A 12,117-nucleotide genomic window follows, 5' to 3' on the forward strand; every position below is an offset into this window, starting at 1 on the left:
AGCTTTATACTAGGCTGTAATGATCTGCTCCAAGTGTAAGAGCTAAAAGACTCTGATCTAGAGTTTCAGGTTGATTTTATGATTGGCATAAAAAGAGGGGAAGGCATACAGAATATGCAAATGGCCTAATTTTTCTAAACTTACATTGGAAGGTGAGTTTTCTGACCTATGCAGTAGAGTCTGGTTTGTGAGTTAAATCATCAGTGCTTCTGCAGTTTAGGTGTTGTCTCAATAAATATTGAGGCATTTTGTCCTTCTCACTGAGTTTTCATTGTGCAAATATTCCATTTAGCCTTAAGCAAATGAATTTTATTTATATTTTAGGGGTTTTTTTAATGTGAACTTGCAGTATTTTTCCATTTGAGTTTTTTGAAGATACGTTCCAGATGTATAAGTGTCTTAGGGAAGCAAAATTGAAGACAAGAAGAGAAATAAAGTATCTGCATATCAATAGTTCTTTTAGATATTAATCCTCCAAAAGACTCCATTCTTTGTCTTGCTTGTTTGACTACTTCCCAACTTGAGAAATAATTTAGGTGTTTAAAATTATGCCTATTTTCTGTTGACATCTTAATACACTGAATATTTCTTTTTATGAACTATTTTAAACTGCCTATAGCAGAGGAAACTATTTCCATTGGATTAAAGCAGTAACACCAAAGTAAGTGTTAGATTACTTCTGGAAAGTATTCTACTGTGGGATATCACAGCTGTTGTTAAATGTACCATAAATGAAACTGAGTGTAATTCAGATGCTTGCATTCTGTTAAATGTACTGATACTAAACCAGTAATTATATAGAGCAATGTAGCTTTTGCTTCTTATCTCTGGGGAGACTTGCAGTGTTCTGTGTTTAGATTTAGCCCTTTGACTCTCACATCAATGAAGTGTAGTATTAATTTTTGCCTTAATTTTAGTTTTCACACAGGAAATCTAGCAAATAACCTGCTATTCAGAAGTTTATATTGTGCATGGGTGTTTTTAAGCAGTTTGTTTGGTGGGTCAGAGCACGAAGGAATGCTGCGTAGGAAAAATGTGAAATCAAAGCTGATAGCTATGTCAGTGCTTGTGCCATCTCCACAACTTTATCACCAGAAATCTCACACAATTTGACATGTTCAGAGTTTGTCTTGGTGCCTAAGCAAGGGAAAAAGACTTTCAAGCGAAAAATAGAAAAACATTTTAACTGCAGCTTCGAGCTGTCATCAGTCTAAATTAGCAAGTAACTGTTCAGAGGAACAAAGAAATGTAATCAATCCTCAGGTTTTGGACATGGTAATATTCTCATAATCTTGGCAAGGATACTTGTGGTTAAAGCTCTGTTTGTTGCTACTGTTTTTCTTGTGATCCTACTTCCTGTGCTCAGTTTTACTTTTTTTTTTTTTTCCTTGAGACTCTTTTGTTGAGGGTTTTACTCTTTTTCCTTCTTTGGACATTTGTTTTCCATCTTTGTTCTACTGTTCTTCACTCATTCTACTGCACTTGCCAAGTTTGCATTCTTAATATAGAGGTTAAAATCTTGATGTGACACTAGGATATTTCAGGTTGGCTTGATCTATGATGCAAGAACATACTCTTTAAGAATAAATATTGCATGATGTAAAACTTGAATCTATACTATACTGAAACTGCAGATTTAAAGTGTTGAAATAATCTGCTGCCTGACAAGAAGCTTCATGTGCTTCCTCTAAGGTCCTCTGTCTTTGGGATGTTTGTCTTCACAGACGTTGCTTGTAGGGAAATCTGGCAGCCATGACCAGTTCTCTACCGAGCTCTCATGATGGTCTGCCTTTAATTTGACATATCCTATATCTTATTGACAGTTTGGTTTCAGTGAAATATCAGAAGGTGTTCTTAGGAAGCTCTCCTAGAGGTTTTGTATCTTTATTTTTCCTTTCATATTTAATAATATTGCTAAAGATGATGGTCTCGAAGTATTGCTCTTCTGAATTTTGACTCCTACATCTTTTTTGTTACCTATATATTTTTTTTGGTATGTGCTTCATTCCTTCTCCACGTTTTTTTAAATTCTGAACAGATTCCACATGACTTTAATTTCTTTCCTTTTGGTACTGACTTGTCTTGAAGTGATGTCATCTATAGGCAGTAGCTGAGCAGCCTTTTCTGTGCTGTCTCCTTGCTAAATTAACGAGAATCTGTTATTCCTTATGCCTGATATGACTGTCACCTTGAGTAGCAGACTTAAATGCAGTTCTCCATCCTCCTGTGTCAGAGGAACCCAGAATCAAGAGGACGACTCAATATGAGTTACACATCTTGTTCCACTTTATTGATCATGATCACCTGTATTTATACAGTTACTGATAGCCCATGTGCTACTAAACACTCTTTCATTGGTTACATTGGTTTGTCCACACGCCTATCTATATATAGCTATTGACTAAGTTAGAATTTCCATGTTAGTCTCTGTTTCTGCTTACAATGGCTCAGTGATTATACTTTGATACATACACAGTAACTGGCTGTATTAAGATTGGATACATAATCAATAGCTCGCTGTATTAGTGGATACATGTGTAGCACACAGCAACTAAGATACAATTTGATTACATAAAGCGGATGAGAGCCTAGTCTCCAAAACTTGCAAACAGTTCACTATTGTGTCTTAACACATTCCAGTTTCTCCTTATCTTGCTTGCACTGCCACTTTTGCTTCTTTATCCAAAGCTTTCTTCATCCTCGGTTCATATCAAGCTCCACGTAGCACTTGCTGACTTAGGATTGTGGCCTGCACTCTCCATAAATGCCATTTTCTAATGCTAAGACATCAGGATTGGGCACAATATGCCCACTGCTTTGCAGCCAGTCCACAACAGTTCACTGTCATTCACTCAGTTTCAAGCCTGGGTTGTGCAAGTCAAAATCAGGGATTATTCAGCCCTTCATAATTCGCATGCCCACACTCCATCAGCCATTGTTCCACACTCCTGTTCTCTACTTATCTCCTTGAACAGTGGACAACAGCATTGCTAACTTTTTTTGTTCCTTATGCAGTAATTGGCTGGCCATTGACTTGGACCTCTTCAGTTATATTCTGAGTTTTCTCGTCTGTGCGCTTTCTGCATAGTATCTCTAAAATTCAACCTTTTCTGGCCAAACAAACAGAAACTGCAATATCATGCTGTTCTTATCTTGTGTCTTGATTGGTGCTTAGTTATGGTCTTGGGTGGGTTATACAGAAGAGGTCAAATTTGTCAATTTTTGGAAGGGCATCTCCTCTTCCTTTCACCTTTTTATCCTCTGTTGTCCTCTGCTGTGTTCTGCTTCTGAATGGGGTCATAATCTGCCTGTTTTTCTTAGCTTTCAAAGTGCTGAAGGATTATTTGCTCTATTACGATCATGAAAATTTTGCTATTGGCTTCATCACCTACTTGTATTTTTTAAAAAGCACTTTGTCTATCCATAAATGTTTGCAAAGCTACTTCATGATTTTCTTTTAACTTTCTCACAATCTCCTGTCCCATTGAAAGTTCTTAACTATGGTGCCTTTAAACACTGTAAATACACGTGAGATGTTGGTGCTGTCCTATCAGATAAGAGTATTGCCTCATTCTTATGTGTGTGTCTCTCCATCTGATATTTGTTTCTGGGTAGGGTTTTAAGCTCTTTATCAAGGAAGCATCTTTTCTGTTTCATGTTTATGAACATGATGTGAGGGATTGCTCTACCAATTGTAGACCTTGCTGGTCTACAGTTAACAGCTTTTAACTGATAATAGGAGTACTGGTGATTTGGAAGAAAAGCAACTTCATGAATATGGCTATTAACTTTGGGCATAAGATCTGCTGCAGATCGTCTAGTCGTGTAATGTGTTTTATATGTTAATTGTTAAAAGGACCATTTTGGATTTATTTTTGTGTTCAGTTGTGCCTTTTTACTATTTCTTTAAATGTTTGTATAACTAAAGAAAAGTTGCTATGTAGTAGATTCCCCCAACCCTCCCCCCCTCCCCCCCATATCTTTGTTCTCACTAGCTTTGGAGAAAAACTAAAAATAACCTATTCTGTCTTTAAATCTTCTTATTTTCTGGTTTGCAGAATTAAAAGAAATTGTATTTATCATCCAGAGTCAAAGTAATTCTTTTCATTCCAAGAGAGCAGAAGATCTAAAAAGAGATATTTTAAAACAGGCTGCAGATCTTGGAAAGGTATGTTTAGATAATACAGCTTGCACCTTGTTATGCATGTTTTTACTGCATTCTACTGAAAATATTGCTTTCTGTTGTGCCTTTTTTTATTCCTTTTGTTAGTTATCTTCTATGTGCTTGTAAGAAAACTATTTCAGTGGGTATTTACTGATTGTATGCTAATTTATCACTAAATAATTTTAATTTGAACCGTCTACCTTTTTGTATAACAGCTTTTTTGTTTTGATGGCGTCTGATGAATACGGTTTTCTGATATGACTGTAGTGTGCTTAAAAGAAAGATGCTTTCTTTATGAAATGAAAACCATAATAATTTAAGTAATGGAGTAATTTTAGGTGAGTACTTAATTTTGTTAGGGCTGTTGAAACTTCAATGGCTTTAAACTGTTGAAGGAAAATTAGGGTTAGACATGAGGAAAAAATTCTTCCCTATAAGGGTGGTGGGACACTGGAAGAGGTTTCCCAGAGAACTTGGGGCTGCCCCATCTCTGGCAGTGTTCAACGCCAGGTTGGATGGGGCTCGGAGCAAGCTGCTCTAGTAGAAGGTGTTCCTGCCTGTGGTAGGGGTTTGGAGCTGGATGAGCTTTAAGTTCCCTTCCAACCCAAACCATTTTAAGATTCTGTGATTCTATGAAGATGCTGCAGTGTAGGTTTTGTCAGAATTTCACTGCACATCTGCAGTATTGTGGCAATGGAAGAGCATGTGTGTGGACATTGAAATCCTAACACAGGATTCCCTACATCCTACAGCAATAGTCTTCCACATCTTACTTGCTTACATCTGTACTGGTTTCATCCCTGGTGAGGTACCTTCCCTGACTACTGGTTCCTCTGCCATCTCCACTGCAGACTGCCCACTCTGCCTCTCACCTGCTGGGTGGGCCATGCTAGTTAGCTAGCTACTTGGAGTTGTGCAAGTCTGATTTTGACCTAACATTAATATATTTTACTTGCTAAGCTTTATCCTAGAGAGAGAAGCTTATAAACAGGCTTAGATTAAAAGTCATAATTGAAAGTTACATGTATATAAGCAATGCTTTATTTTCTTTGTCTTTAATAATAAAAGTAAGAGGGGCATACATCTCCTGATATGAAATAGCTTGCTGTGAGGTTATTGAACCCATTTTTCAATTCCAGATTCTTTGTTGCAAACTAAGAGGTCTGATTTAGATTGCCTTATGTATCTTGGTCTTGGAATGCCTAAATCAGATTCCTGGATGTTTTAGGCTGCACGTATCTAAGCTTATCAAACCTTTTTTAATTAAATCCATTCTAAATGCAGTTTTTAATCCTTTAATGAAATCAGTCATGTGAACAGCCTTTGTTCTGTGGAGTTCTGCTCTGAATTTCAGAGTCCTCTTTGGGATTGAGACAAGTGTTCAGACACAATGTTCGCAGAGAGGATTATAACTTCAGTTGTTAAAAACAAAGATTTTAGTTGAGCGCTCTGATTGGTGTTGCAGAATATGAATTACGAAAAGATCAGTAAGTGGAAGTATAAATAGTTCCAGTGAGGCTGGACTATAGGCATGTTTTATGGGAGAGGGGTAATATCTTTTTTGTAATTGAAGAGTTGTACCTGTGAGTACTTCTGCCTTGAGCAAACTGAACTTGGCTTTTAAAAAGCCTGAATTCTGAAATGGTGATGCTTTTCCAGTATCAAAAGGTACCTGCTGAACAACATTCAAAGCATCTCAGAGAAGCAGTGATGGAAGTACAGCACACCAAAAATCTCATACCTGAACTCTGGGAACAGGGAAAAGTCATCAATGTACAGGAAAAATATGAGTGTAGCCAGCATGTACTTGGTATGTCTTGTTTATGTCAACACGCAGTTCCACTGTTGGCCACTGTGAGGTATGATCCAATAGTACTGGTTATGGAGACGGGACACAAGATCTCAGAAATCCTGCACATCAACATTAGAAATTCATGTGGAATACATATGGAATTATTACTTTCAGACAAAGGAAGTGAAATCTTTATGTTTTAAAGGACAGCTGTTGTATAGAAACTAAGGACTGGATCAACGGAGTCATCAGGTTCACTTGCTTGTTGTTACAGGATCAAACAATAGATGTTTATAGCAAATTAATGCTATCCATTATGGAGTTAAAAACTAAACCCCAAAACAACCAACAAACCAAAAATGTAAGAATAAGATGTTAAGATTGATACCATGGAGTACTGGAAAATTAAATGAGCATCACATAATTCCATATGAAAAATAGATGATGTGAAGTGTGACCTCTGTTTTATAGAAGTGTTGTATTATAATTTGCAGTATTGTTACTATTAGGGTTACTTTGTTTTGAATAAAACTCCGTATTTTGTATCATCTCCACAAATTTAAATATCCCTACATATAAAAGATATATTGCTCTTTTGTGATTTCAAGGACTGTTACTGTAGTGACTATTAATACTAGTTTAAAAGAAACAGAGTCAAAAGTATGAACTGTACATAGAAAAACCACTGTATTAAGTTGCTTGAGTAAATCTTTGCTTTGGATAACATATTCATTACTTTTTCTTAATATTGTTTCTTTATCAATCTCCCAGTTTCCAGTTTAGCTGATGGATGACAGATGTTAGGAGTGTCCTATAGTTGTTAATTTAAGTGGCCAGTGTATGAAGTTCTCTTTCCTTATCTATGTTAACATCTGCATTTGTTTTCTAATGTGTTCTTATTCTGCTTGCATACATTGCCTGATATCAGCATGTTCTTGGTAATTTTCTTTCCTGTTGAATTCATAGTTTGTCTTCATAATGCTTACTTTCTTTTGAGATTTGCATTTGAAAATGCAGCTGCTCACTTTTGGGGTCTCAGTGTTTGGGTGCTCAACTTCTGAAATGCTTCTGAACTCTGATCTGTTGAAGGGTGTTGTATTTTTAAGTTCTAAAAAACTAACCTTTTGAAAGCATTTCAGGAAAAAGATACAAAATTAGTATCTAGTTTTGAAAATGTATTTCAGGGTGGTAGTCTTGAATCTCTTTAGGGTTGTCTTGCAGGACTTCAGAGGTTTGACTGACTTCTTATCTTTGCTTTTCTCAGCCATTTTCTTGGCTTTCTGACTTTCTTGATCTCTGACTTTCTGATATGCCCTTACTTCTCATTCTGCAAAGGTACCAGAATCGTTTTGACAATTACTAGGCTTTATTATTAGCAAAATTGATGTCTAGCCCATTAACTGTTGAACCTGTAAATTACCTATGGTGTAATGCTAGAAGGTGAATAAGATCATCTTCCTGTAATAGATATTCAGTAGATTTGAAGGAATGTGTAGAAGTTGGCTAATTCAGTACTAATGTGATCTTTTAAATGCTTTAGCAGTGATGAATAGGCTGCTCTCGGCCCTATCTTACACATCATACACTGCCGTTATATAGCTGCTTTCCCCTAGTCAAATGTGGTAATTGCATTGACTTTTTAATGGAGATAATGGGACCTGTCTCACCTCACAGAGATGATTTCTCATGTCAGGGCAAAATATATACATGATACTGGGAAGTTTAAAGTGCTTTAGGCAGAGGTGCCCCTCTGAGCCTCTTCTGCAGCAATCTCTGCATACATAATAGGATCTGAACAAAACCGTTTCACTAAAGTGTATTTTTATTAGAATAGCATAAGAAAATGATCTGAAGTTTCCTCTTCCATGGTGGCTGCTGTGTGCTATATTAATATTGCTCAGTCATCTTTGAATAGAGTGCCATATTCACTGCTCTTGTGTACATGTGAGACTAGGATTTCTAAATCATCAGTTTTAAACTCTTAAAATCAGAACCTGTTGACATTTTAATATGTTCTTGTAAATTCTCCTGATCATTTATGCTAGTATTTCAAATACATCTGCTGAATTTCTTACTTGTGGAAGTTTTTTTGTCTCCTTTTCTCTCCTTCTTACTTCTCTTCTTCCTTTTTTCTTCCTTAGTTAGAAAACTTACTGTATACCGCGTGTCTGTCTTTTGTATGATCGCTTTTTTTTAGAATTCTTATAAACTGAGCTGTGAGGACAGTATTCCTCACTGCTTTTTATCCACACAAGTGATAAGCAAACAAATGGCACTACTACAATATATTGTTGTCATTCTAGACTACTGTCTCATTATATGTACTTCTGGTAGCATTTATTGTAATAAGCACTCAAAGCTTTTCCATATTTTTCCACATCTTTTTGTCTTGTTACGAAATACAATAATTACAGGTTTTGGAGAGACAGAAATACATTGTAGTAGAAGGCTTTCTTTTTGATGTTATTGTGTAAGGATTAATATTCCAGCTAACTGCCTAAAAAGTCACTTCTGATACAAATACTTACTGTAACTCTTACTGGGCCATGAGTCATTGGATCTACTGCGCTGGCATGCAGGAGACAGGGCACTGGTTGTGCTTTCAAGTATATTTTCTGTCAGCTGTGTTCTGGGGATTTGAATATAATGTACCATAGGAGAAATAAATAAAATTGCTTCCTGTTCATTAAAACTCTGACAGTTCTTTTGCCTCTGAAGTTATAGTCAAGAACACTTCAATTCACTTTCTTAAGCTGCAGTTATTACCTCCATGTGATTGGATAGATGCTTCTATCTTTAATGTGAGATTATTTGAGAACAGACTTGCACACAGCATCTTGCTCTTGATTTATGAAAGTACAGTACTGCTATGGCCGTTCGCTGAACCCTTTGAAACTGCATATAGTACATTAGGAAAACTGTTGTTTTTTTTCTAAAATGGTCTTAAAAAGTGTTTAAATTATTTTAGTTAGATTAAATTTGGCTTGTGTCATATGTAAAGTGTTAATATGTGCAAAAGCATATGGGCTCTGTAACTGTGTAAACAATTTCAAAATAAAATAATCTGTGTATACAGTACAGGGTATGAATGCATTTTTAGGAGAGTTTATGAGATACACAGATGCAGTGCATAAGTTATTTATCACTATGTTGACTATAGCAACCCCTGGATGAGCTATACTGCACATGCCCTTTCATTCCACAAAGCTTTTTTTCAGGTGCTTTTGGCCTTTCTTCTGCCCTAGTACTGAAGGTAAAATAAATAAAATGAATAGGTCAGACCAATTCCACTAGGTTCAGAGTGAAAATGCATAAAATGAGAAAGAAAAAGCCACAGAGATCCTCCTATATTTTTGAAGAGGCTATTTTACTTGTACAGTGTTTGTTAAGCATCTCCTTTATTAAATCAGAATTGATGCATTTGTTAGAGGTGTGTGGAAGGAAAGGGAGTATGCAGGATGTGTATTTTTCATGTTTTAGAGGAGGTTGGGTAGAGAAAGAAAGCAGGTGTATGAGAATTTCAAAAAGAAATATACCTTGCAAAAGTATCAGATTAGCTCAAGAAAGCACTTTTTCTTTATCATCACTCCTTTGATCTGCACAAAGGAAAGAGTTGGATTTATTTTTTGAAAGGTTTTCTTTAGTCTGTCCCACTTTTAACATGTATTATAAATTATGCAGTTTGGTTTATTAGTGGGCCATGTTAAAAGGATGTTTTCTTAACTACCCCAGAATGATAGCTTGCCTGCTAGACATCAGGATCTGCCACACCAGGGAGACTTCAAATCAAAAAAGAGCAAAGAAGTGTATGAAAAGCTTTTTACTCCGTAGGAAGCTTCTTTGATTTTTCAGGAAGAAAAAATGCTAACTCCTCATTTTGATTTTTGCATGAACCCATGGGGTTTTGTCATGATGTGAGTGTGACAGGTCAAAGCTGAGTTCAGCAAAGTAAAGAGTATTGGAACTCACACAAGCTCTGTGTAATGTGATTGTCCAATGGAAGCTTCTGTAGAATACCCTGCATTATTTGTAAGTTTTTCTTTACAGTATGGAATTTTATGATATGGAGAAGAAATGAGTATGCTGTATTGCTTAATTGCTTACAGGGACCTGTACAAAACATTTAACTTGAAGTGTATTAGCTTTATATCTAATAGAGAATTAAGGAATTATGAGTTGGAAAAAGCAATTTCCCTAAATTGCAGGCCACTGTTTTTTCATCTCATCCAAAGTCACCTCTTCTGCAGGGCTGCTTGCTGGTAAAAAAACAATGAAGAACTAAGTAATCATTCCAGAATAAATTTTTTAGTTTAGTTGGTGTTTAAGGGAAAAAGAGTACATAAAATTCAAGTTTAATGGGAATATTTTTATTTTTCTTAAAGGAATTACCTACAGTTCTGCTTATTCATCAGATGAACGGGCATGAAGGTGCATGGACAATATTACCCTTAATGAGAGAGTAAGTCTAGCAAATGCCAGTTATTATCAGAAGGTTTTTACAACCAAGAATATAAATATTAATTACTCAGACCTCTTTTTTTCATAAGCACAGTTTTTGAATGAGAGTTGAAATCTTTTCATTTGCTTATTCCTGTTTTGGTTTTCCAAAGCAATTTTCTGTTAAATTTCATTACATCATAGGAAGCTATTTTAAATGGAAGAACAAAAATAGTATAATGTAACTGAACAACTACCTTCAAATCATTGTGGGTTTTAAAATTATTAGGGAAGTAAACTGGTCAAAAGAAATATAATTTCTTAAATATTTATTTTCCTATGTGGTCCCCAGTTCTCACAGACTGTGGTGTGAGGTGTTTCAGAACTTCTGACCTTTCAGATTACATGGCTGAATGAAGTGAATAAATATGTTTTCTTTTAAAAATAGAGAATAATACCTATTTGGTGATTCTATCTTTTACTGCTTACAGTATTTTTAAGAGGTGGTATTGCCTCTGTAGTAAAAAGGTGTAGGTTTCAACATCTAAAAAGAAGCTTATATGGCCAGTTTTCATCTTAGTATAGGCAGAGAAGACAGATAATCTCAAGTATCTTTTCTTCTTAGTTTACACAGGTGGCTCCAAGGAAAATGTGCTCCATTTATACGGTAGCGTGTAGTAAACTGTCAGGAAACAATGATTCTTGTTTCTGAAAGTTCTTAAGCTCCACAGTGCTGAAGGCTATTCTTTGCCTGAAACTTGCATTTGAAATTTATGCCAGAGGCTTTGGATCCTCTTAAGGTTTAATTTAGAGTTACTCAGAAGGTGTTTCTGTTTTGGTTTGAGGTTTTTGCATCAGAGTTGTTGCAGGATAGGATGCTTTTCCATCGGTTTTCCGTTGCTTTTTGTGTGTTTAGAAACATTAAAAGAGTGCTTGTATAGTATCTTTGAGATACATGTAAACTGTGAAAAGAAGGAAAAGGAGAAGTAAATTGAAAAACTGAAAAGATTATGTTCCAACTATCAATCATCTTTGGTTTTCCTTCTTAACTCCTGTTTCAATGACCTAGTAGTTTGTTTTCTGAATTATTTATGTCTCAGTGACAGGATTTACAGTTACAGTTCTTACAAGCTAGCAAAACTCGGAAGCAAAAATAGAAATGCTCATTTGTGTGATAAAGCAGAAGAAATAGATTCAGGAATCAGAAGAGGAATCTTAAGTAGAGATTTCCATCTTGAGAATTCTGGAATATGCAGTTCCTTGTGTCTACTGTTTTTCTTACCACTTTTAGCAGAATGAAGACATTCAGTAGTTTAGAAGTATTTTGATGTTGTGAGACTTGTACTGTTTAGTTTTCTGAGTGGACAGAAGAGGAGAAAGCGAGAACAGCTCATCCTGCAGCAACTAATGATGCTCAGAATTGTGAGTTAAGATGCATTCTTGTCTGAAAACTGCTTTCAGAGAGTGGCTTTCCTCAGTTCTGTAGTTGTAAGGAGACCTCTGAACAGTTATGGCAGTTCTTAAGTTTTACTTCTTGGGCACATGTTAACTTGGATGAAACACTCTATTTCAGAATTTGTAATAATAAAACATCAATGGATGTCTTACAATACAGTACCCTTACTGTCTCCAGAAGGCCCACTACATTTCTTCTGAGTAACCATGTTCATTAAGCAGAGAAGACTTCAGTTTTTTTAAATTACAACCCTAAAACTGTATTTTG

The 12,117-nt window shown here is 35.8% G+C and overlaps 1 protein-coding gene across 1 annotated transcript in view; it reads left to right on the top strand.

The window, feature by feature from the left end:
• The window catches only part of B3GLCT (beta 3-glucosyltransferase), a 51,852-nt gene that overhangs the window by 13,946 nt on the left and 25,789 nt on the right, over positions 1-12,117 (top strand). The window contains exons 4-5 of the mRNA XM_034060112.1: positions 4,059-4,168; positions 10,340-10,416. Of these exons, the coding sequence (XP_033916003.1) occupies positions 4,059-4,168; positions 10,340-10,416 (187 nt within the window). The remainder of the gene's footprint in view (positions 1-4,058; positions 4,169-10,339; positions 10,417-12,117) is intronic.

Source organism: Melopsittacus undulatus, chromosome 2, assembly GCF_012275295.1.
Source record: "Melopsittacus undulatus isolate bMelUnd1 chromosome 2, bMelUnd1.mat.Z, whole genome shotgun sequence".
Classification (NCBI taxonomy): Eukaryota; Metazoa; Chordata; class Aves; order Psittaciformes; family Psittaculidae; genus Melopsittacus; species Melopsittacus undulatus.